The sequence below is a fragment of the Garra rufa genome, chromosome 1 (assembly GCF_049309525.1).
Source record: "Garra rufa chromosome 1, GarRuf1.0, whole genome shotgun sequence".
NCBI lineage: Eukaryota > Metazoa > Chordata > Actinopteri > Cypriniformes > Cyprinidae > Garra > Garra rufa.
Genome location: NC_133361.1, coordinates 8806425 through 8833967, shown reverse-complemented (window position 1 = coordinate 8833967; position 27543 = coordinate 8806425). Strand labels below are relative to the sequence as shown.

Sequence of the window (27543 nt, the reverse complement as noted above, 5' to 3'; positions counted from 1 at the left end):
AAAGGATATATATTAAAGGATAATTCAGTTTCATTTATTGATACTTATGATGGTTAAATGTGCTCCGAATATCTGTAATGATTAAACAATAGTTTAAAATAAGACGTGGTGTGTAGTAGTGATTTATTGATACATTCGGTCACCTTCCATACTTCTTACTTTGGGAATCGGGAGAGCTGATTAACAGAAAGGGTACTGGAGTAAAGAGGTTAGGAGAACGTTCTGGGAACCTTCTAGGAACAGAAATAGAACGTTCCCTATTAGTTAGTTTGGAATTTTTTCTTAACGTAAATAGATCGTTCCCTTTAGATTAAGGGAACATTTTTGGAATGTTCCTGCAATGCAGAATCTTCTCTTGCATAACTCTGCGAACCTTTTACAGTATTTAAATTATGGTTGCTGTTAGTTATTATGAAAACATTTCATGCGAGAATATGAGGTGCAACATTTTCGTTTTCCTTTTCAGACACAGTTTTGACAACAGTACACTGTACACAAATGTATTCCTTTTATTTTCCAAATTAATTGTTATCTCTTTAATGTTTTCATTTTAGGCCTGATTAAAGTGAAAGATGAAAGACAAGATCTGGGTGAGGTGGAGGAGAAACATCATGATCAGAAAGATCATGATGCCGGTGAAGAAAAATCAGAGAGTTGCAACAATGAAAAAACAAACGTTAAAAGGCCTCACAGCTGCTCTCAGTGTGGAAACACTTTCAAACAGAAAAGAAGCCTTACGTATCACATGAGAATTCATACTGGAGAAAAGCCTTTCAGCTGTTTTCAGTGCGGAAACACTTTCAGGTCTAAAGCAAACCTTAAGTATCACATGTTAATTCACACTGGGATAAAGCCTTTTACATGCTCTCAATGTGGAAAGAGATTTACAAAGAAAGTGCACCTTAAGGATCATTTGGTAACTCACACTTCAGAAAAGCCTTTCAGCTGCTTTCAGTGTGGAAACACGTTCACACGTAAAGCGAACCTTAAAACTCACATGTTAATTCATACTGGGATAAAGCCTTTCAGCTGTTCTCAGTGTGGAAAGAGTTTTACAAAGAAAGTTCACCTTAAGAATCATGTGCTAACTCACTCTTCAGAAAAGCCTTTCGTCTGCTCTGAGTGTGGAAAATCTTACACGCGTAAAGGAAGCCTTCTGGCTCACATGTTAATGCATGCTGAAATGAAGGATTTCACCTGTTCTCAGTGTGGAAAGAGCTTTACAAGTGAAAAGCAGCTTAAGAATCACGTATTAACTCACACTTTGGAAAAGCCTTTCGTCTGCTCTCAGTGTGGGAAATCTTTCACATGTAAAAAATACCTCGAGGCTCACATGTTCATTCACACTGGGATGAGGCCTTTCAGCTGTTCTCAGTGTGGAAAGAGTTTTACAAAAAAAGCACACCTTAAGAATCATGTGTCAACTCACACTTTGGAAAAGACTTTCAGCTGCTCTCAGTGTGCAAACACTTTCAAACGTGAAGCAAACCTTAATAAGCACATGTTAATTCACACTGAAATAAAGTCTTTCAGCTGCTGTCAATGTGGAAAGAGTTTTACACACAAAGGAAAATTTAACGATCATTTGGAAACCCACTCTTCAGAAAAGTCTTTCGTCTGCTCTCAGTGTGGGAAATCTTTCACACGTAAAAAATACCTGGAGGCTCACATGTTCATTCATACTGGGATAAGGCCTTTCAGCTGTTCTCAGTGTGGAAAGAGTTTTTCAAAAAATGCACACCTTAAGAATCATTCGGTAACTCACACTTTAGAAAAGGCTTTCAGCTGCTCTCAGTGTGGAAACACTTTCACTCGTAAAACAAACCTTAAGAAGCACATGTTAATTCACACCGGAGTAAAGCCTTTCAGCTGCTCTCAGTGTGGAAGGAGTTTTATATACAAAGGACAACTTAAGGATCATTTGGAAACTCACTCTTCAGAAAAGCCTTTCGTCTGCTCTCAGTGTGGAAAATCTTTCACACGTAAAAGATACCTTGAGACTCACATGTTAATTCATACTGGGATAAAGCCTCTCAGCTGATCTCAGTGTGGAATAGAGTTTACATTGAGGAATACATCAAGTGATTCATCTTGCAACGGTGAATGTAGTGAAAGTAGGTGTGTGTTGACAATGTGGCTTCTATATGCAAACATTGAAGGGTGTGGATTATTCCTTTTTATCCTATAATATGATTGAGAGTGCATGCAAACACTCATTGGATTGAAAACCGAAATTGAGAAGATTGTGCATGTGTTTACTTGCACCATTGGACCATTGTGTTTACATGAACATTAAGGGGGCTGATCTTTCTGACATTGATAGATGAGAATTCACACTAAAGAGATGCCTCACTAGAAAACGCATACCTCATGTCTGTCTTGTTTGTGGCAGAATGTTTCTACAGGTTTTTAAAGCGTTGTTATTTCAAAACAGAAACTCAATTCTCAAAATGGCTCAGTTCTTAGGATGTGAACTTTATCCCTCAAAACTAAAAAACTATCTGTAAAAAGTTAAAGCTCTCTGAACTATTAGTTTCTTGTTCTGTTTACATGTAACACTCTGCTTCACAGATAAATGTACTGTATAAATTAAAATGTGTTTATTCTTTTTCTGTGTACTTTAATGTTGGTCAAATAAAACCAACATTTTTACCTCAAGTTCTCTTTGGAGGATTGACAGTCCATTATATTCCTCTTTATATAATCTATGTACAAGGCCACTCTCATGTTTGAATTTTTTTCATTAGGTAGCCATTGTTTGTTTACAACCTTCTGTCAATCGATAGTCCCGCCACCTTGAAAAAAAATCTCACACATTGTTAAAGACGGCAAGCGACAGAGGGTCAGGTGGCAATGTGTAGTCTGACATGTTTTTTCCGTCCCTGTCACGTCAATAATTTAAGAGTCAAAATCAGATAATCTCACACTCTCCATTGAATTTGTATTGCAGGAAACTGCCTCCTTGTCATTTCTGACTTATCAGAACAATGTCTATTTGTTTTTTAATATAAGCTGAAAAACACAGAACTACGTTTTTATAAGCTGTTGACACTATGCCAATTTGTCATTTATGACTTATAACAAAAAATAGAAAATGTCTAAAAGCTGCTATGTGACAAATGTGTACAGTAAACAAGCTAAAATAAACAAGCTGTTGACCAATACCAAGTGTTTAAAGGACAGAAATAGCTGTAGATGTCAGGGTATTTTACATTAGGGCATTCAGTTGGATAATTGTTCCAACAAAAGGAAAGTAAGGAAAAGGAGCACTGACAGCTAGGGGTAGTGTTGGGTTCGAGTCCACCCAAGTCGAGTCCAAGTCAAGTCCGAGTCTTTAACCATTCGAGTCCGAGTCCAAAATGGGCTGAGTCGGACTCAAGTCCGAGTCCAACTAAACACTACTGTTTGTCAGTATCTTAACCTTGTTTTAACCTTTACAACTAGAATAAGGCAATGACAATTTAAATGCAACAAAAGCAAACCTCTATTGCATATTGGCATTTTGATTTTTTGATCTCATAATTAGTGTCCTGCTCTGCAAAACTTTAAAGTCACGTAACAGAAGTTATAACTTATGTATTGTGACATATTTCAGAGTGAAACAGCTTTTAGAATGTGAAAAATTATAGGGCAGGACAGGACATGAATTTATTTGTTTATATATATAGTAAATGTATAAATTCAACAGGTTGGGTGGGAAGCTTAGTGAATGAGACCTGAGGAGCAGAAAATGCACCTCTTATCTCTGGCTGTGTTTTTGGTTTTATATGACGAAAGGTTAGACCTAAGACAGGGTAGATGGCTTTTTTTTTTTTGGATGAAAATGAGGCTATGAGGGTTAATGACAGTCTATGGAAGGCATGGAATAAAAGAGTAAACAAGGTAAAAGTGTTTATATTTAAAAATTTCACGATTCTGAGGTTATATCTCACAATTCTGATAAGAAAAGTCATCCTCCCTTTTCCCTTTTCAGCTCAAAATTAATGAGTTTATATCTCACACTTCTGGCATTATTTCCCTCATAACTGACAAACTCGCTACTGTTGAGGTAAATCGAGTTATAAAGTCTGAAATACAATATATAAATGACATATATAACAGAATTGTGAGATAAAATAGGTAAATGTAATATGACATAGTCTGCTGCAGCAGGTTTATGCTGCTGTCACTTGAAGACCGGACGCACAGATCATATATTTTGACACATCTGTATTTCTCCTAATTGTTCAAATTAACTCAAGACAAAACTGACTGCATTTGCAGTCCTGAGTCCAAAAAGCTCGAGTCCGAGTCAAAATGCATCTGAGTCCGTGACAAGTCAGAGTCCGCTAAAAATTGTACTTGAGACCGGACTCAAGTCCAAGTACAAGTCAGAGTACCTCAACTCTAGCTAGGGGACATAGTTTTCTAGTAATATGACACTTTAAACCGTTGATGAAGTACATAAGACATGATACACAAATTTCTTACTTAAATATCATTTGAAGAGAATTGCCTTACTAGCAATAAAGAGGCAGCATAGAAAATATATTATGCTTCTCTGTAACTAACATTAAGTTTGTTAGCTTCAGCTTCCTGACATTATCAGCTTACCCGTTAATGTTATCATCGATACTATGGCAGTCATTAACAATAATTCCAAAATACACCTCCGACATTGCAGTAGACATCCAGACCAAAAACTTGAAAATAACAAACAAAGGAATGGAACAGAAATAATATACTAACCTGTTTGTCAAGTTAGTGGTGCAACATTTCTCTTTTGTAATTTTACCGCCACTTCCTCTCAACAGAAGAAATCTCCCTTGACATTGGTCAGTTCGTGGGCAAGTAAATTTACAGTAGTTTACTCTAAATGGATTTACAGTAGAGGAGAATTACAGTAGTGACCATATATTTTTCCATAATCCTTTGCAGTGTACAGTAAAATACTGTATACACATTTTACAATATATTACTGTAGATATTACAGCAAAATACTGTTCAAATTACATGATTGAAAAAATGGTTACAGTGTATGTCTACAGTCTACGCCAACCCCCCCAAAATACAAATTTCCATTAAAGAACTTGGAGAAAAAAATATGTCCAATCAGTTTCAGAATGCACGTTTGGGCATTCAAAACATGAAAATATTATGTGCACATACAGAGAAAAGCTCCCTTTTCTCTCTCTGATAGAAAATAATTAAAAAGCTAATACTGTAAAGTGCTTGGGTGGATTTAAAAAAGGACTTTCAATGTCTTTAATAATGTTCTTGAATATGTACAAAACCTGGAACAAGAGGATGTAAAGGAAATTGAATAGACTGGGCTAAGGATGGCCATTTTTTTTCTTAAATGGATAATGTATGGATGAATGCTCTGAATTCAAAAAGATGCCCTGAAAAGTGGAAGACGGGGGCAGCCGTGGCCTAATGGTGAGAGAGTTGGGCTTGTAACCCAAAGGTTGCCGGTTCGATTCCCACACCGGCAGGAATTGAAGGTGGGGATTGTGAATGAACAGCACTCTTTCCACCTGAAGTGCCCTTGAGCAAGGCACTGAACCCCCAGTTGCTCCCCGGGCGGCCCACTGCTCTGGTGTGTGTTCACAGTGTGTGTGTGTGTGTGTGTGTGTGTGTGTGTGTGTGTGTGTTTGTTCACTTCTCACTGCCGTGTGTGTGCACTTGGATGGGTTAAATGCAGAGGGCCAATTTCGAGTATGGGTCACCATACTTGACAATATGTCATGACTTTCACTTTCACCACTTGGATCTTTCCTCTGACGTTGCTTGAGGATTTTCTGCTCTTAAGAGAGAATGCATCTCTAGTGGGCATCCTGTTTGCCGAGATTGAAGAAAGAAAACCTTATATGGACATTGTTTGGGTGTGTTTTATGTAAAAGACACAGACCTGGCATGTGGCCTCTCATTTAAGCAAAAGCAAAAGTACATTGTTTGGCCTTCCAAATGAGGAAATAAAGGTATATTTACACACTGTTCTGGAACAGTGCAATGCAAATATTTGAGTGGGTGATGCACATTTTTACAGAGGACTGTTTCCTGAACCTGTGAGAGCAGCTCACAATGCCAGCTATACACAAAGGGTTTAGGCTATAAAGTAGGGCAATCACAGCATTGCAAGGACAGTCTGTGCTTCTGACTGACAGTCTGTAAGTATGTTTTCATATTTAAAGAATTCAGTACTGACTATTCAAATGTGAATTTTGAGCAGTGTAGAGTAGTGCTTGTTGTTTCTCGTTCTACGATTATTACACAGCGCAACACAACCCAGTCTCATTGCTCTTCATGACATAGTCACAAATTTAATCCCATTATGTAGTGTGTTTTGGGCATATTCTATTAGGATTTATTGGTTTGGATAGGTTTCCATTACAAATTTGTATTGGTCATGAATTGCACATAATGGTTTCCATTGCAGTTTTTGTATTGGTTCTGATGGTTTCATTACAAGTTTGTATTGGTCTTTATTTGTACATATTTATTGGTTTCCACTGTGGTTTTGTATTGGTTTTGATGGTTCCATTACAAGTTTGGTCAGCGCACTAACCTTTCAACAGTTAACAGTTCAGATTTATGTTTTGCAAAGGATGAAGAATATGCACCTAAATCACAATTATTCAGATTCAATGTATTGCCCGTTACTCATTTCATGTTCATAACAACCAGTCACAGTTTGTTTTGTGCGGGGTCATGTTTAGCGACGTGGAAATGTAAAGCCGATGTTCCTACAATAACACACAAAAGTGAAACACTCTTGGACATATTTTAAAACATAGCAACACTTTAGAATAAGGTTCCCTTAATTAATATTAGTTAACTACTTTAGTTAACATGAACTAAGAATGAGCAATACTTCTAATGTGAAATTGTGTAAGTTTTATGATTTTAATTCTTTAGACATGCTTTTTGATTAATAAAATATAATTTAGCCATTAAAAATTATTCCAGAAAAATTAAAACAGCTTAAAATGGATTCCAGAAAATTTTGAATGGAAAGAAAAAACAGATTTCATAGGTATATTATTTAACACACAATTACAAAAGTATGGTTTGTATGTTACTTTTATGAGATTTTTGATATTTTCATAAAAATAAAGAATGTTTACTTGAGAAATGCTAAACTGGTGTAGCAATTAGATTAGTATAAAAACTACAAATAACTTATTTCAACAATATTATGGGACCAAAATCCACATTGTATATGTAAGTTATTACAAACACTCAGTGCTGGTTTGAAGTGAGATTTGAGTAAAAGCTTACTATTAATTTTCTAAAAAGTCTTAGCTCTAATGTTAATGTTAGCTCTAATGCACCTGTTACCCTGTGATTAAATGGCATGATGTATTCTATCAGAAGAAACATAAGGTTGTAAGAAAATGTTCTGTTTTTTAGAAAGACACTTTACATGGATACATGTATATTGGGTCAAAGTGTTACACTTTCAGGAAGGAATTCGACACCCATTCTTACGGCAACACATTCCTTTCTGCTAAAACAGATAGGAATCGTCTACTATGAAGCTCATCACGTACTGAATGCTATGTCTTTGTTTCAGACACCTTAACAGAGAATCATAAATGATAACATGCCAATAACAGTAACAAAATGCAAGTGTTTATGCAGTCACATGGCACTGGACACATTACTCTTTAAACCATGCTCAGTCCTCAATAAATATCTGCTCTAAACTTCTGATAAGCTTCATTACTGAATAGATCTGAATGTGTTCTGTGCCTACTCTCACACAACATAAAGAAAAAGTATGACAAATAACATCATATAAACATCACAACCTCCTTTAACTTGAATACAAGTGAATAACGCAACTGTGACGCCCCATGGACTGTATGTTTAGTTTTTCCCATTGATTCCCCCGTTGGACTGTTTGTATTTGGTCTTTCTGTCTATTAGCTTCATTCCATTCACCTGTCTGTGTAATTAGCATCCCTTTATTAGTTTGGTTCAGCTGATGTCTCATTGTCCGGCTTCAAGGATACTTACTGTGTGTGTTTCTGTCATTCCTTTCTGTTTGTTAAGCTGCCTGAGGATTTATTAAAGACTTCGCATTTACTTCGTGTCACGTTTCCTACACGCACTGTGACAGAAACTCTACGAGAATAACTATTTATATTTTTTATTTATTATATTTCCATTATCTAGCAACTGTCTGAAGCTTTATTAATATTATTTTTAATCAGTTTTAAAGTTCTATGAAATACGCTAATGAACTAGTTTTTAACTGAAAATCTTTTTTTTTTTTTTTTCGAAATCCCACAAAGTGATAAATAAAAGCATTTTATCACTGAAACTGACTGGAATTCTTCTTAACAGCAGGGGCGGACTGGCCATCGGGAGCAACTGGAGAATTACCAGTGGCCTGGCAACCAATTTGGCCTGCTGGCTTACATTTTTTATGTTATTTCTATATTGTTGTTAATGTTTTTGTTGCCTGCCATATGTACTTAAGTGATTATTTCCGAATTCTACAATCAAAAATAAAACTTTAATGAATTATGAATCGGTTAGTCTTGACTGGCAATGCGATTCACCTCGCGTATGCTCTGCGTGTCCACCAAAACAATGCGAGACTTCAAGTGCAGGTCAGTTATCTCTATAGACTATTATAGTTTTGTTGTTATTTACTTAAGCTGGGTACACACCACAAGACAATCGGGCTGATTTTGGGCCGATTTCTCCTCTTTCGACAATCGTAGGTAATGTCAGATTATCTTGGTGGTTCTAATGATTATCTTATCAGATTTTCCTGGATGACTTTAATAGGAAAAGGTAGCCCAATAAACACCCAATAAAAATAAAAGTTAAAAAGAGACAGAGCATTTGCTGTCGCTGCTCCACATTTGTGGAATGAGTTGCCATCTGACATTAGGAGTGCTTCTAATCTTTCTACTTTTAAGTCCAGACTTAAGACACATTTGTACTCTCTCGCCTTTCCGGGCTATTCATTTGATGTATATGGTTGTTGTTGTTTATTATATTATCATGTCAAATTGTCATTTTATCTTTATTTAAATGAATGAATTTAAATGTGCTTTATAAATAAATTTTACTTACTTACTTACAATAGTCAAATGTACTCCTCCATTTCTCTTTTCAGATACAAGGAGAGAATATAACTGCAAGCAGCAATTACGGGGCCAAGCACACCAAAGGGAAAATGAGGAGGTAAGTGTGTGGCATGGAGCACCAGATTTAATGTAAAATATAATATGAGAGGGGGTGTTTGCGATCGCTATATAACGTTCTATGGGCTGCCATAGACTTACAGAGCAGAAGAAAAAGAACACTAACGGACACTGTTTGGGTGTGTTTTAGGTAAATGACTTACCCCTGGCATGTGCCCTCTCATTTAAAATACTAAGCATTCATCAATATTAGATTGAGGTTAAGGACAAATGTATGTGCTGTGAATTAGGCAGAAAGTTTTTGTGAGAAGTTTAAAAATGGATATAAATATGATTAATGTATGCAGTTATTTGTGAATGAATGAGACCAAATGACTCTTCTGACACACTGCCAAATTCAAACGTCTCATCTCAATGGACCTAATAAGGTTCCCCTGTTAAAAAAAACTCGCCCCCTTTCTGATAAGCCAGTACTTCTGTAAATTGTAAAAATGGAATCCAGAAAAAATAGAATACAAAAAAAAAAAAAAACTGAATTTGGAAGAGAAAAAAATACAGATTTCATAGGTTTTATTTAACACACGATAAGTTATTACAAACACTCAGTGCTGGTTTGAAGTGAGATTTGAGTAAAAGCTTATTCATTTTCTAAAGTCTTAGCTCGATACTAATGCTAGCTCTAGCTGTTACCCTGCGATTAAATGCCATGATGTGTTCTATCAGAAGAAATAAAAGGTTGTAAGAAAATGTTCTGTTTTTTAGAAAGACACTTTTATATCTGGTCAAAGTGTTACTCTTTCAGGAAGGAATGCGACACCCATTCTACTGGCAACACATTCCTTTCCGTTAAAACACCACAAAGCTTATCATGTACTGAATATTATTTTTGTCACACACACAGAGGAACCGGACAGACAAGGTAAGTAATCTACAGAGCTTTTTTTAAAAACAAAGGAATCCAGTAAACAGCATAAACATAGGTAATGTTCTGTGTCAAGCAGAAAGGCAATGTCTAAGTTCTTATCTGTGTGAGTATTTTGCAGGTCCAGGCTGTGACAAGAGGAATGATCCAGAAAGATAGTAGCTTTCAGGTAAGGGTAAGAGCACAGGAATCCAGGTAGCGACCTCGAGGCCAGCTGATGAAAAAGTGGTGAGCGTGACTTCTTATAGGAGGTGGTGAGTGGACATAGGTGGGTGTAATGAGAACTCAGGTGACTGTGAACGTGAGCAGGGTGTGGCGGTGACTGGTGACGAGTGCATGGCAGGTGAGACCGTGACAGTACCCCCTCCCCTAACCAACGACAAGGACGGCCACGACCTCTGGTAGCGGGCCGATCTGGGTAGACACGATGGAACTCAGGATTTTTCTTCTTACCTCCATACCTCTCCCAGTCTACAAGGTACTGTAGCCGGCCGCTTCGTCATCGGGAGTCCAAGATCTCTCTTACTCCGTAGATGGTCTCGTCGGTGTCAACTTCTGGGGGAGGAGGTACTGGAGGTTTTCTGTGTAGGAAGAAAGAACAGAAGCAATGTAAGTTTTGAGTAGGGATGCGTGGAAGGTGGGTGCAATGCAGTAGTGACTGGGTATTCAAGTTCGTAAGTGACTGCATTGATTTGTCTGATTGTGGAAAAGGGTCCGATGTAGCGGGGACTCAGCTTCCGGCTGGGCAACCGGAGAGGAATGTCCTGTGTGGAGAGCCAGACGAGATCGTCGGGTGGACTGGATGAGCGTTGAGCGTCTGCAAACCTCTTGAATCTCTGGACTGCTGAGTCTCACACCCTCTCGCTCTCCCGGAACCAATAGTCTACCGCGGGCACTTCTGAGAGTTTGCCAGTCCAGGGAAACAGGGGAGGTTGGAATCCTAAAAAACACTGAAAGGGTGTTAGACCAGTAGCTGATTGACAGAAGGAATTTTGTGCATTTTCAGCCCACGGTAGGTATTGGTTCAAAGTGTCCTAATGTTTGTGGCAGTAGGCATGGAGGTATCGCCCGATCTCCTGGATCTTGCACTCGGTCTGGCCATTCTTCTGAGTATGATATCCAGAGGAGAGACTTATGGAGACACCCAGCAGACAGAAGAAACCTCGCCAGACCCTGGAGATAAATTGAGGACCTCGATCCGATTTATCTGCAGGCAGATGACGTAATCAGCTAGTAGGTGCTGTGCAGGTAAACCTCACTCCCCTGATCTAAAGAGATGCACTAGCGACTGACGCTAGAGGTTGCAGCTTTTGGCCTCCTTGTTAGTGAGTCCGCCTCCCATGCCAGAGACCCGGGTTCGAGACCTGCTTGGAGCGGATGCGAGTAGGACCTTGGTGTGAGGGGTTACACTCAGTCCTCAATAAATATTTGCTCTAAACTAATAACCATCATTACCAAACAGATCTGAATGTGTTCTCTGGCTACTCTCAAACAGCGTAAAGTAAGTATAACAAATAACATGATATAAGCATTACAACCTCATTTAACCTGAATAAGTGAATAACGCAACTCTACGAGAATAACTATTTATTGTATATCCATAGAAGTCCAGCATTGCTAACTGTCTAAAGCTGTATTAATTCTCTTTTTACTAAGTTTTAATCTTCTATGAAATACGCTAATGAACTTTCATGAACTAGATTTTAGTTTTTCAGGGTTTTTTTCTGGAAATCCCACAAAATGATAAATAAAATTTTTAATTTTATCACTGAAACTGACTGGAATTTTTATTAACAACAGGGGCGGACAGGCCATCGTGAGAATTCCCAGTGGCTTGGCAACCAATTTGGCCCACTGCCCTACATTTTTTTTTTTTTTTAGATTGTTGTTGATGTTTTTGTTGCCTGCCATATGTACTGAAGTTATTATTTCCGAATTCACCAATCAAAAATAAAACTCTAATGAATAATGAATCGGTAAGTCTTGACTGACTAAAAAGGAAAATGGAAGTTTAGGAGATAACTTTTCAATTATTTTGTGCAGCCCCAGCCTAGGGATTTAAACTTTTTTATTTGATGTTGTTGACGATGATGCTGATCATGATGGCCATACAAAAATGTTGTTGTCCATGGTTTAAAAATTTGTTGTGGGTGTATGGGATGTGAGATTAAGTGTGAGATTTCCTGACCTAAAATGTTGTCCCAGCCCATTGCTGACCGATGTAAGGCTCTGTGACACGATTCTTGTGTTTAGACCTTTGAAAGAATGAATCGTTTATACTTTGTCTATAATATACTTTACATTTTAACAGAAATACATTTATCTTACTGAATGTTTTTCCTGGTGTTCTTCTGTAGAGAAGTGTTACTTGAAAAAATGTTTTGAAAAATACTGCCTTTTGGAAATACTGTAAATGACATAAGGTTGTACTTTTTTTTTTTTTTACAATGTACAAGACTAGAAAATAAGATACACCAGGTGTCATGTTTTTAAAATGAAACTGATAACAAATCCATATTAGGGAGTGTATCTATATTCATAATTACCCCATACATAGCCTGCGGATCAAAACACATCAGAGAACATGTACAGGTCTTCTTCTTTAAATCTGCTCTACATGGGTTACTGCAACATTTTGAATAAAATATAATTTGGGATATAAAAGACACACTGTAAAAACAAACAAACAAAAAAAAACAGTAAAAAAATGGTAATTTCTTATCCTATAATTACGGTTTATTACTGTTATAAGGTATATGATCTGCTACATTTGGGGTGTATATATAATATTTTGAGGTGATTGCTGTTTGCATGAATTAAGGATTCTGTTTTTTTTTTGTTTTGTTTTGGGTTTTTTTGTGTGTAGTTTCTCTTACAAAAATGTTCCTATAGCATATGCTATTGTTGTATCATGTTTTTGTTTTAGAAAAGCATGTTTCTAAAATTACAGAATGCAGTGAGATTACATTTGCTTGACTTTTAAAAGCTCAAACCATTAATCACAATTTGCGCACCAATTAAGTAAATCTTATTTGTCTGACCAATCACTGTCTAATTTTAAGTTTTGATTTTGAACATTGCTTTATCTATTAATTGAATTGATTTATTTAATTTTCGTTTACAGATTATATCAGCCGACATATACATCCCTCTATCCAGGAAGAGTAATTCAGTTTCGGGACATCATAAAGAAGTATGTCTGTCTATCTTTTACCAAAGTTTATTAAAGAGATTTATTTAAGAAATATTTAAGGTATTTGAAAAGAGACAGATATGTAATAATTAAGTGTTTGATATTTTAATGAAATGCATTCACACTGTGCATCTGTAAGTAACAGCAATCACATTGTTTTAACCATTGATGTGGAGAGTTGCTTAGTTTCAGTCATGGTCTCTTTTTTTTTTCCACAGTAACAGTATATACATATATTGACCTGGCTCACAAAAAAAGCAGAAGGTCCAATTAAGAATTTTAACTGTGCTATAAAATACCTTGTAATATTCATGAATATTTGAAAATAAAACAGAGTAGAAAATCCACAAATGTGTGCAGCAATGAGTTTAAAATGGAGAGAAAGATTTTTTTTTTTTTTTTTTTTGAATAATTCATTTTATTTTGATTATTTTGATTTTGCCCCAACCAATATGTGAATATCTTTCTATTAGTATTAAAGGGGTCATATGATGTTGCTAAAAACATTATATTATGCATTTGGTGTAATGCAATGTCTTTTGTGGTTTGAGGTTCAAAAAACACATTATTTTCCATACACTGTACATTATTTAATTGTGTCTCCTCTCTGCTCTGCCTTTGTAAAGCACTTTGATTTTTACAAAGCTTGCCGTTCTGAAAAGTGAGGTGTTCTCTGATTAGCCATCTAATACCTCAAGCTTGTGATGGAAATGTTACACCCCTTACCATGTCGTGATGCCGTTTCCCGCAATGAGACAAAAAACCATAAAACCCAAAAATCAATGTTCTTGAACAGTGTAAATATATCTTAACCACTGATTCTTAGTTGTGTCGTCATTTGGAAGGCTAAACAAAGTACTTTCGCTTTCGCAATGAAACACACAGCGTCTCTTCAATATGGCAGTCTCTGCAACACTACAGCCATGAAAAAAAAAAGTTACGCCTTTCTTCTTTGCATATACAGTGGGTACAGAAAGTATTCAGACCCCCTTAGATGTTTCACTCTTTGTTATATTGCAGCCATTTGCTGAAATCATTTAAGTTAATTTTATTCCTCATTAGTGTACACACAGCACCAGATATTGACAGAAAAACACAGAATTGTTGACATTTTTGCAGATTTATTAAAAAAGAAAAACTGAAATATCACCAGTGTTGGTCATCTTACTTTAAAAAAGTAATTAGTTACAGTTACAAATTACTTCTCCCAAAAAGTAATTGAGTTAGTAACTCAGTTACCACATTGTAAAAGTAATTAGTTACTCAGCAAAGTAACTGTGACGTTGTTTTTTATGTTCTATAACGCTATTACGTTCTATAACATCTTTAATATCAAAGATGTTTATATTAACTGATTGAAAAATAAAAACACTATATACAGTATTATAGAACATTTGGTATTTATTTGAGCTCAATAGATTGCAGCCTGCTATATGATATGCATAGAAATAAAAACATATAAAAAATAAATATTGTGCAAAATAAAGACACACAAATGTAAACTTGGGTAAAAAAACAAACAAAGGAAAACCTGGCCATTAGTGCAAATCTCTGTAACTGTATATTAGGCCTACTGCACAATAAACAGAACACTATCCAACTCTTAAATATTCAGTACAGTAACAAAATTAAATATTGAAAATAAATAATGTTCACATGTGTGTTGTGTGTTGATGAGGTGCTTCATAAGATTTGAGTTGCTTGAGGCAGACGTCGATAAAGTCTTTTTTCCTGGGCATAGCGTGCATGTAACATAAACATTCTTGCCTTTAATTTCAATTAACGAGAAGTAGTGCCGGTACTTCCAGTTCGCGAACGCTACCTTTGAATTTCCCCGGCTCGTTGCCATTGTCACTCACGCTGTCTTGTGTTGGTAGTCAGAGCGTGCAGTGACTGAGACAGCGTGAGCAGGGCACCACCCACCCAGCCAATCATCATCGCATTTGCAACGGTGTCATCATCCCCACCCCTGCTCTCTCCAGGCAGCTGATGGGTAGCCAAAGCATGACACATCGCGCTTTATTCAACCAAATTTTAGTAACGCGACACTTTACATTCTCAGTAAAGATAACGGCGTTGCAACGATGGGAAAAGTAATTAATTAGATTACTCCGTTACTGAAAAATGAACTCCGTTACTAACGCCGTTATACTTAAACGGCGTTACTGCCAACACTGAATATCACATGGTCCTAAGTATTCAGACCCTTTGCTCAGTGTTTAGTAGAAGCAACCTTTTGATCTAATACAACCAGTCTTTTTGGGAAATAATTTTTTCACACCTGGATTTGGGGATCCTCTGCCATTCCTCCTTGCAGATCCTCTCCAGTTCTGTCAGGTTGGATGGTAAACGTTGGTGGACAGCCATTTTTAGGTCTCTCCAGAGATGCTCAATTGGGTTTAAGTCAGGGCTCTGGCTGGGCCATTCAAGAACAGTCACGGAGTTGTTGTGAAGCCACTCCTTCGTTCTTTTAGCTGTGTGCTTAGGGTCATTGTCTTGTTGGAAGGTAAACCTTCGGCCCAGTCTGAGGTCCTGAGCTTTCTGTTTCCGTCCAGGATATCCCTGTACTTGGCCGCATCCATCTTTCCCTCGATTGCAACCAGTCGTCCTGTCCCTGCAGCTGAAAAACACCCCCACAGTATGATGCTGCCACCACCATGCTTCACTGTTGGGACTGTATTGGACAGGTGATGAGCAGTGCCTGGTTTTCTCCACACATACCGTTTAGAATTAAGGCCAAAAAATTATATCTTGGTCTCATCAGACCAGACAATTTTATTTCTCACAATCTTGGAGTCCTTCAGGTGTTTTTTTAGCAAACTCCATGCAGGCTTTCATGTGTCTTGCACTGAGGAGAGGCTTCCGTCGGGCCACTCTGCCATAAAGCCCCAACTGGTGGAGGGCTGCAGTGATGGTTGACTTTCTACAACTTTCTCCCACAATTCTGTCTCTGAGCTCTTCAGGCAGTTCCTTTGACCTCATGATTCTCATTTGCTCTGACATGCACTGTGAGCTGTAAGGTCTTATACAGACAGGTGTGTGGCTTTCCTAATCAAGTCCAATCAGTATAATCAAACACAGCTGGACTCAAATGAAGGTGTAGAACCATCTCAAGGATGATCAGAAGAAATGGACAGCACCTGAGTTAAATATATGAGTGTCACAGCAAAGGGTCTGAATACTTATGACCATGTGATATTTTAGTTTTTCTTTTTTTAATAAATATGCAAAAATGTCAACAATTCTGTGTTTTTCTGTCAATATGGGGTGCTGTGTGTACATTAATGAGGAATAAAATGAACTTAAATGATTTCAGCAAATGTCTGCAATATAACAAAGAGTGAAACATATAAGGAGGTCTGAATACTTTCTGTACCCACTGTAAATATGGATGGTGTTATGCTAATCTACTCACCCTGTGACGTGGACAAGTGGGGGCATGTTTGAACGAGACGTTTTAGGAAGGCATGACCTAGTCTTAACTTTTATAATATCTCTTTGATTTTGAGACTTTAACTTTGCAACTTTACAGATCTTATCTATGCACAAACTTGTAACACAACAAAGACAAAGGAAAACAAGAAACTGCATGATATGACCCCTTTAATATAGATCAGTTTCAGGCTCCCATAGATACAAGCCTACAGTAATGCGTGCTATACTGTAATAGAATAGAAAATGTAAAAAAAAAAAAAAAAAAAAAAAGATTTTAATGTAGTAAGTTGTAAAAGGAAATTTAGCAGTTCTCAGAGTTGTGGAGGTTTAGGATGTAGTGTATTCCATGATACAGTACATGACATGATTTGGTTAGGAATACAAGTTGATAATCTGAGGAAGAGATAAATGCAATGAATGTTTAATGAATTAATATCAAACTTAAACTGTAATCTGGTGGTTTATTTTCAGATACTGGATTTTACCTGCGATTGCATTGTTTTTTCTGATACTCATTCTGAGACTCTCTCTAACACACACTGAGAGACCCAGTGGTAATTGCTATGCTAAAGCAGCTGTGGCAACAGATTCTGAGAATTGCTCTAAAATTGGGAGGTATGGTTACAAAAAGCTACATGTAGCCTATGTTTCTGGTTGGGACTTCTTGCATAAGTAACCTAGAGTCTACATGACTATTATGGAGTCACTTGAAATCTTCACGTAACTTTAAGCTCTTTGACTTGCAGGGACATACTACAGGGTAATGGTTCAGCAGTTGATGCCGCTATTGCTGCGCTGCTGTGTTTGAGTGTGATTAATCCTCACAGTATGGGCATCGGAGGAGGAGTGGTTTTCACTATATACAATCCATCAACAGGTATGTGGGCTTATATATATTGTTGTTGATCTGTATGTTATGATCTTCATTACCTGGCCAAATCACCACAACCCATTGGCTGCCTGGACAGACAACTTTTTTCTGTTAAATGAAATGTCTCATTCCTTCACCCTCAGGAAAGGTGGAGACAATTAATGCCAGGGAAACTGCTCCAAGTGCTTTTAAGAACATGTCTGATAAACACCTACTAAACACCACAAAAGAAAAACCAGGTAGATCACAATAAATGTCCATATCCCCAATCCAGCCTCCTGGAAAACAGCAAAGCAATCCCTCTGATGATTTCTTGCCAGATTGGCTCTTGAATGACTAGACCACTCCTCTGCTTTGTAATGATTGACAGGATTGTCTATAGCTGTACCAGGGGAACTTCGAGGTTATGAGATGGCACACCAAAAGTATGGGAGACTGCAATGGAGGGAGCTGTTTGAGCCTAGTATAAATCTGGCAAAAAAAGGTTTTCGGATTGGCAAGGCTTTGGCTAAAGCCATCAGTGATGAAAAAAGCAAAATTCTGAATGATACAGCATTGTGGTAAGAATATGTCATTTGTTAACCAATGGAAAAGTAGACTAATTAAAAAAAAAATAATAATAATTAAAACATGCTTTCTCAGTGGCAGCTGTATTGGCCACATATGAACAGAACAAGTATACGAACACTTTTATAATATTATGTAAAGACTTCAGATGCAAACACTGCTAAATAGGGGCAGTTGTGGCCTAATGGTTAGAGAGTCTGACTTGTAACCTGAAGGTTGCAGGTTCGAGACTGAGGTCTGGCAGGAATTGTAGGTGGGGGGAGTGAATGATCAGCGCTCTCTCCAACCTCAATACCACGACTGAGTCGCTTGAGCAAGGAACCGAAAATACCTAGTTCTGCCATGAAACTCCAGATGGCGCAGACTGACAAGTCGTTAAAGTAATTAATTATGTCACAGAGTTATATGACTTGGCACAAGCTGATTGGTCCACCAATGAGCTTGCAGCCTTACATTTAAATGGCTGGTAGCATTCACTTGGGCATTTTGCAGCGCACTTTCAGAGTTCCTCTGAAACCCTCCACCTTCCCCAGCTCCACCTGTATATATCTGCTATGGGTGATTTTTTGCTATTTGTGCAGCAGCAGTATGTCTTAAATACTCACAGAACCGTTCCTCTCATAATAAATAAAGTGTAGACAGGATGTAACTAAGAAAATAATTGTGCCACATAGAGAGAGATTAATTGATTATAGCAGAATATAGCACACTTTGCACGCTTTCTTGGCTATGTAACATTAGAGTGCATTCAGAATTTGAGTACAAGTTTTGTTTTCTTGTTGCTAGGACCAATATGGCATACCTGCTGCAAGTTTCAGGAGTAGCATCCGCATATACATAGGGGATTCTGTTTATGAATCCCCTGTTTACCAACATAATCTGATCAGTTTCTCTTGCATTTTCTGCCATAACAAATGTACTGTCATAACAGAAGCAACCAAGAAAAGCTAATGTTAAAAAGTCAAGGGTCAAGAGCCAAACTAAAGCAAGCTCTATCCACCATGGAAGCTGCTCCATGGTATTAATAGCTGAATACCAGTGCATTATTATTATTATTTTATATAAATAAGGCTTTTCAATAACTGATGTTTTATTGCCATTAAACAAACAAACAAATAAACAAACAAACAATCAAACAAACAAACTGACAAACAAAAAAAGCATGCTCAGTTTTTGCATCTTAAGTCTTCATATGTCTCTCTTTACACCAGCTTCCCCATCATTGTTTTAGATTTAATAACATCATCTTGCTTCTACTCTTCTCTCTCTTATTTCCAGTGAAGTTTTTTGCGACTCAAGCAAACTTTCCATCTTGAAGGAAAATGACACAATTGTATTATTCAAACTGGCTGACACTTATGAGAAGATAGCAGAAGGAGGAGCAGATGTCTTTTACAATGGGCCACTGACTGAGATAATAGTGGACGATATCAAGCAACAAGGTTCATTTATGTTTAAATTTGAATCTATTCATATTTAGGCGAATAAAAAACTGTCTAAAACGTTGTTTTTTCTTAACACAGGAGGGATTATAACACGTGAGGACCTAATGAATTATAAGGCAGAGCAGAACGAGTATGCATTAAACTTCACTGCGGGGAATTACACATTTTATGTTCCTGATGCTCCATTCGGTGGGCCTGTGCTTGCTCTGATATTCAACATACTCAAAGGTCAGTAAATGTGTCTTTGGCTATGTTTACACAGCAACAGAATATGGTTGTCAGTACTATATTTAAGTCCATAATAAGTTTACGTTCAGACAGAGTTCATTCAAGACTGGACTGTGGCATACTGTAGGCAGTTGCCAAGGGCATAAAAATTATAGGGAAAATAGCACAAGAGCTTTTTTTTTTTTAATCTATTGAGCCGCTAACCTCCCAGTTCTTAAGTGTATCACAGTGTTAGCTGTTTAGCTGTTCACAATATTGTGAATGATTCTTGCTGGCAGCTCTCATTATTAACAGGTATAGTGCTGTAAAATTGGATGCTGCCCAATTGTTACCCCCATTATTTCCCAGTATGGTTGGAGTTAGGACTTGATGAGGCTAGGATCAGAGTTAGTAATAATCTGGCTGGCAGTTAAAATTCAGCACAACACCAACCATATGAGGAACCTAATGAAGCACAAGTGTTGTCTTGGACGATATACAGTCTGAAAAGCAACCGTCATAAACGAACCAAAAGACTTATACAGTGCAGCATAGCTTTAGTAATGTCTCAGACAACAGATACAGGGTGAATTTAAGAGTTTGAACTTTAACTCATTTAAAGACCAGCATAATTATGCATGAAAGTGTTTTAAATATTTACAGTTGTCTAAGGTTCATTTCAATTAAAAATTTCAGGTTACAACCTCTCAAGAAGCAGTGTGTCCACAACAGAGATTAAGACTTTGACCTATCATCGTATGATAGAGGCCTTCCGCCTTGCCAATGCCGAAAAGAGTAAACTCGGAGACCCACATTATGGAAACGTCACTGAGGTGAGACCAAATCTGCTGTATTCCTTGGGTTTTGATTGGGATTTCACTTTTACTTTAGCTACTGTGTAATGTTGCTGTTTGAGCATAAACAATATCTGCAAATTTACAAAGCTGAAACTTCAGTGCAAATCTACAGTTATGCCTGGTAAGGACTACAATAAGCTACTTGCCGGATTGATGACATCACAAACTCAGAAATGTACATAAACCCACAACAAAGGGGGGGAGGGGGGCATGTTGTGCTGCTTTAGAGAAGAGGAAGAGCTGTTTCTATGCCGTCAAAACTATTATTTATTCAGGATCAAACCGTATGTTAAAAGCTAACATATACAATAGCATTTTCACTATATAGCTGCAAGCAATGATTACAGGGCCAAGCCCCCCAAGGGCTGAGCGCAGTGCAGAGCAAGAAGAACAAAACCGGAAGAAATTGAATGAACATGAAAACGGACAGTTTATTGAGAATGAACTAAAAATAAACAGAAGTTCAAATAAAAATGAACCCAACATGGAAAAAACATTTATATTCAATCCAGGAGCAATATAGATTTGTACAATGCTGATCTGGATACTAAACATATCAAAACAACACAACATTACACACAGTTTTATAAAGCTGTATAACGCAGGACTCAAACTCACAGCACGACAGGCTTCAGGCCCTTGGCTTGTCCTCTAATAACAGAGTATCTAAAAGTATGAGACAACAACAAACAAAAACACATTCTGAAGCATCCTGTAAGAGCCATGTGCTTGTGCAGATTCTGTGCTATCCACTTCACTAATATTCTGTGGGTTTCATTCGAGCTCAAATTGATAAGCAATATGGATGACGTCAACGTTTACAATACAACACCAGAGCACTTGCCACTGAGCTGAGGGGCGTGATGTTTATGATATAGCTGGAAATTAAGTGTTCACAACTAAGCAAGCCATAGGCGACAGCGGCAAAGAACCAAAACTCCATCTGTGACAGAAAATGAAGAAAAAAACCTTGGGAGAAACCAGGCTCAGTCGGGGGCCACTTCTCCTCTGACCAGACAAAACCAGCAGTTTGTTCCTGTCTGCAGCAAAGTTAGATTGTGCAGAGGACTCATCTGGTTCCCGTGGTCTTGTGCCACACTGACATGGTCCTCACTGGGGATCTGTCTCTGGGGCTCATCTAGTTGATATGGTCTCTGCTGACATTCAGGGATGTAGGGTCATCTCTAGGTCCTGATCCATTGTCTGGACATGATACAGACTGGAACAGGGTGACTTATGATGTAACAAGTACATTGAGTGTTACAGGAATTGTTCCTGGATCCAGTTGACCCAATTAATTGGTTAAATTGGTTAGCTGGCTCATATGGTTACATAGATGTTTCAGAAACGTTTTTAGGAGCAACATAAATACTTTTTTATACGGCTTCATACAGTGTTACCTGTTTAAGAATAAAGTTCAACATATACTATTTAAATAGAAATAAAATTATTAATTATTAATAAAATTATTTCTCGATATAACTTGATAAATCATTGCGACTACAGAAAAAAAAAAACTATTGTTCTAATAACAAAGGTTTGTGAGCATTATTGGAATTGAGGATGTTAGAATAAAACCGAAACACACGTGATCTGTAACTGGGCTCGACATGACAGCATTAATAGATCAAATTGCAGTCTTTATTATACAGATTGTGGTCAAGACAGGCAGGGTCAAAATACCAGCATACAGTAATATCCAAGGGCAAGACAAAAACATAATCCAAAACACGGGCGAGGGTCAAGGCATGGAGCGTAACAATCAATAAACAGGGAAACAGTCCAAGGACAAAGAAAGGGCAAGAGGGCAGTACAAAGTAACAAACTTAACAAGACAATGAAACAAGGCAAAAACAATGGCAATGGAACAGGACAATAATGATGGCAATGACTACAATAAAACAAGGCAATGTTTCTACTATTTTGACTTCTATGGCTTCTGCTTCTTCGTTTTTTTTTCTTTGACTTTGTCTATGGCTTCTGCTTCTTCGACTTTTTCTTTAACTTGTACTTCTTTGACTTCTTCTATGGCTCCAGCTTCTTTAAATTTTTATTATTATTATTATTTTTCTTCGACTTCTATGGCTTCTGCTTTTTCGACTTTAACTTCGACTTCAACTTCGACTCCTATGACTTCTGCTTCTTCAGCTTCCACTTCTTCAACTTCTATGCCTTCTGCTTCTTCTATTTTTTTCTTCAACTTCTACTTTGTCTTCTACTTCTTTAACTTCTTCTATGGCTTCTCCTACTTCAACTTTTTTGTTTGTCCTCTACTTCTTTGACTTCTATGGATTCTGCTTCTTTGACTTCTACTTTGACTTCTGCTTCATTGACTTCTTCTATGGCTCCAGCTTCTTTGATTTTTATTAAAAAAAAATCTTCCTCTTCTTCTATGACTTCTGCTTCTTCAACTTTTTTTGTTCGTCTTCTACTTCTTCAACTTCTTCTATGGCTTGTGTTTTTTAGACTTGACTTGGGAAAAACACTTGGTTGAGTCCACAACAGCAAAAAAATATTTTGCAAAGGCTTGTTTGGCCCTCTTGACATGGCTGTCAAACAGGAAGTCACCATAGAGGAAGCAGAGGGAGTGGTAACTGTCAGTACTGGGCAAGGGCTCCCTCTGCTGGTGTGGCGTTATATGATCATTGTCATGCGGTGAATCTGGGCATTTGTGAAATAGCTATGTCATCACCAAAGCTCCTGTAGCCGCTCTTAAGCAGTTGAGTCAGAGCATATCATGAATCTCACATGTCATCATGGTTTTGAGTTTTACATCTCAAATACAGAATTTCTAAATTGCCTTCACTTTTGCTTCATTTGATCTAACAGGGCTAACTTATGATAAATAAACTTTTTCAAAGTCTTTCACTATTCCTATAATCTTGTTTTTCTTTTTTCCTCGTTTCACAGATTGTCAAAAATATGACCTCAGATCACTTTGCAGACTACATCAGGAGTATGATTAAAGATAACATCACCAAGAAAGACAGAGATGATGTGAACACATGTAACGACCACGGTACATCTCACCTGTCAGTCATTGCTGAAGATGGGAGTGCAGTGGCCGTCACCAGCAGCATTAATAACGAGTAAAAAAAATATAAAGACAAACAGATCAGTCTTACTTGATCCTGGTCTTGATCTAACAAACCCAGATTCAGTTATTGAGAGATCCTCCTCTATTTGCACTGATAACAACAATATTTACATCCAAAACAATAGTGCAACAGACTTAGATTTGTTTTTTAGCAGCCAGTTTAGTAGACTAACTTGCATAATTACTTGCTAATCAGAGTAATGGCAATGCGTGGCTGTTTCTAAGCAGGGGAAAAGTGAGTCAAAAGGCTGAACTCTATCAATGGCTCTAATAGTATCAGACATGTTGGAAGTTGGCATTTTTGTGTTACTACACTTCAATGTCTGTGTTCATGCAGTGCTCCCATTTTTATTTAATGACAAGCAAGAAAGTTAGAGGAAGTCTTTCACTCAAAAATCTGAATTAACGTCCTTGATAACACTTTACAATACTGTTCCGTCATAAGTTAATAACTACACTAGCCTGGGTTTCCCCATGTTGCCTTGCGTGCAGCGTGATTTTATTTACGCTGCTAGGCAGCCTGGAGTCCATGGACCAAATTTTCACCTCAGATAGGGAACCAATCACAGAACGGGGAGGGAGCAGCAAGACGATGACACCTTCTATGCGACTCACCGAAGCAGTTTGTTTATAACTATGGATCCAGCATGGCAGCAGATGCCGTTCACATGCTGCGCCTAAAAACTATAACTACACAGGAACAAATGACTAATGCACTATAACCATTCTAGTAACTACTATTAACTAACAAGAAACTCTGATTAATGAATTAATAAGTAATAGCACTCAACATGATTGTTTGCTACTAGCTAATCAGTAACTACTTTTTTTCATAACATATCAGAACTACTAAGAACTACTATATACAGCTTCAAAATTAATGTAAATAATACAAAATATATTATTAATTTTGAATTGAAGATTATGCTGACCCACTAGTAATGACCCGGGTATTACCAAATACTTCAGAAAGAATTACTAATTATTTCAGTATTTTAGGGTGAAGATCATTATAACTCCCTAAGAATGACTAAAGTCATTAAAACTATTGAGCTTTTTGTAAGGTTCTAGATAATAATACTTCTGATGGCTTTAGTAACACCTAAGTCCTTACTAGTGGGTTACCATGATCTTTACTTTAGAATTAATTATAAATTATTCACATTAATTATGAACCTGTATAAATGCATTGGTGCCATGACCCGGATGGGAGTGAGGTTTAGGGGGGTGAGTGTAACTCCCCTGATCTCACAGACGCTAATGGCTGTAGTCTTTAGCCTCCTTGTTAGTGCACTCCCGCCTCCCATGCAAGAGACCTGGGTTCGAGACCCACTCAGAACGGCTGCAAGTAGGACCCAAGTGTAGGGGTTACATTGGTGCCCTGAACCGGATGGGAGTGAGGTTTAGGGGGGTGAATGTAACAGAGGCTAGGTGCTGTGCAAATAAACCTCACTCCCCTGATCTCAAGAGGTGCATTAGCAGCAGACGCTAGTGGATGCAGTCTTTAGCCTCCTTGTCTCGAAAGACGCTAGTGGCTGCAGTAGGACTTTAGCTTCTTTGTTAGTGCACCCGCCTCCCATGCCAGAGACCCAGGTTCGAGACCCACTCCAAACGGGTGCAAGTAGGACCCAGGTGTGGTTCCCAGGGAGATATGAAAAAAATAGTAGTTACTGATTAGCTAATGGTGAACCACCACTTTTAACTGAGTACTATTACTTTCGGATTCATTAAGTTTTTTATTAGTTAATAGTAGTTACTAGTCATTTGTCCCTATGTTAATTATTAATGATGGAACAGTATTCGAAAGTGTTACCCTGTCCTCTTACAGAAAAAGGCAAGATTTCAGCAAGAACTGTCAGTAGATTTGATTCCTACCAAAATGGACATAGCCTTCAGGAATATTTGTAGGAAAAAGTTGACAAAATATAGATTAGATTTTAATATACAATAGATATCAAAAACACAATGCTAATGTACGTTTAGTGTCTATATTTATGACGGCTGTTGCTTTGTTGTTCTTTTCAGTCCTTTTTTTGTGTTCTGACAGATTTGGCTCTGGGGTGAGGTCATGCTCAACAGGCATTATATTTAATGACCAGATGTGTGATTTCAGTGATCCTAACTCGGTCCTAAATGAAATTAACAAAAACAACTTAATTAAACCAGGTAAAAAGCTTTATTGTTTTACAATATTGAGTACAAGTACATGTATGTACACATAAATGTTCACATGTAATCTGCTATTTGTACAAGGTAAAAGGCCACTTTCATCAATGTCTCCCACAATAATATTGGACAAAGAAAGCAAACAAGTCAAAATGGTGGTTGGAGGTGCAGGCGGGAAAAATATCACTACAGCGACTGCTCAGGTAGGAGAAAACACAACAATTTAAGTATTTCTCAACTCTACAACTTAACACTTCAACACATTTACAGTTGATTATTCTTAATTTGAACATCCTACCTAAAATTACGCTCACAAGACATCTTTTTCGACATCTTTGTCCCATGACAAGCCAGAACGAAAGCTATTACGATGTCTTTTTTGTCTTCTGCATGTCTGATATTGACATTCATGGAGACATCATAAAAACTTTCATTCTTGCTCCTCATGGGGCATCTTTTCAATGTGTGACAAAGATGTAAATTTCTTAGTGGGATTGTTTGTTCGTTCAGAATAGGCCAGTGGCTAAGGTGACGTGTTTTAATAAATAGTACATAGGTTAGTGTAATTTTTAATGCATTTGTCTGTCTTTCTCATCTCAGGTGATCCTGAACTACTTGTTCTTTGACTATGGCTTGCGAAAAGCTGTTGAAGAACCCAGATTTCAGGTGCCAATAAAAGTGACAAATGTAGAAAAAGGATTGGATCAGGTAGGATCCTGGCAACAAAAGTTTGTCATCTAAAATAGATTTACAAAGTCAAAAAAAGTAATGGTTATACTAATTTTTTTCTGGTTGTATTGTATTTTTGAATGCAGAAAGTAAGTAATGGCTTGAATGAAACGGGTCATAATATACAGAACGATCCTGAAGTAACATCGGTCCAGGTGGTTGTACAACAGGGGAATAAAATCTGTGCTGAATCTGACCACAGGAATTATGGCCATCCTGCTGGATACTGAACACTGCTCCTGTGATTATCACGATGCTCTGGTCAGATGTGTTCGACCCAGCAAATGTAAAACGGTTGTCTAGTGACAGTTCCAGATTTTTTGTTTGAGCAGGCAATGTGTGAAAGGATATTCATAAATAACATCTTGCATTGCAATATCACACACTTTAAAAAACTTCACAAAATATATTCCAGCTTTTTTTTGTTTGTTTGTTTGTTTGTTTGCTTATATATTTAGCTTATTCTTTGCTATAACTTTCATTTTGAAATCTGCTAATCTCAATATATACTCAACAAATTCCTGTTGCAATCTTTACTGAAAAGAGTTTGATGGTTGCATTGTAGAAAAAAATAATAACAATAAAGTTGGTTTAAATCGATAATGTATTCTGTCAGCTTTAACACACTTTATAAGTGTTGTTCAGGAAATACAAAATTTAATGAACAAAATGCAGTATGTCACAGTCCGACCTAGTTTTACAGACAGGGTTTAGCTTAACTCCCTGAGGCCGGCTGTATCGCCGGCGATACGAGCTCATTTTTTTTTAGATTAGCGCAAAAGACACTAAAAATGCTCTGTCGGTTTTAGTCATACAAATTAGAGATATACATCATTGGAAACTGTAGAGTGTGTACTTTTATTTGTGCACACTCACAAGAACAGCAGAAAGTTGTGCTTTTTTATTTAGAA

At 37.4% G+C, this 27543-nt stretch overlaps 2 protein-coding genes across 2 annotated transcripts in view; both read left to right on the top strand.

Annotated features, from left to right (window-relative positions):
- Window positions 1–27543, top strand: part of LOC141343040 (uncharacterized) — a 74873-nt gene that overhangs the window by 27664 nt on the left and 19666 nt on the right. The window contains exon 6 of the mRNA XM_073847667.1: window positions 555–1898. Within this exon, the coding sequence (XP_073703768.1) occupies window positions 555–1898 (1344 nt within the window). The remainder of the gene's footprint in view (window positions 1–554; window positions 1899–27543) is intronic.
- Window positions 17467–27237, top strand: LOC141341770 (glutathione hydrolase 1 proenzyme-like). Its single transcript, XM_073846429.1, has 11 exons — window positions 17467–17570; window positions 17708–17803; window positions 17935–18124; window positions 19410–19573; window positions 19655–19804; window positions 20480–20616; window positions 23551–23729; window positions 25785–25903; window positions 25991–26106; window positions 26504–26611; window positions 26719–27237. The coding sequence occupies exons 1-11, from the start codon at window positions 17522–17524 to the stop codon at window positions 26860–26862; spliced, it is 1452 nt and encodes a 483-aa protein (XP_073702530.1). The 5' UTR covers window positions 17467–17521; the 3' UTR covers window positions 26863–27237.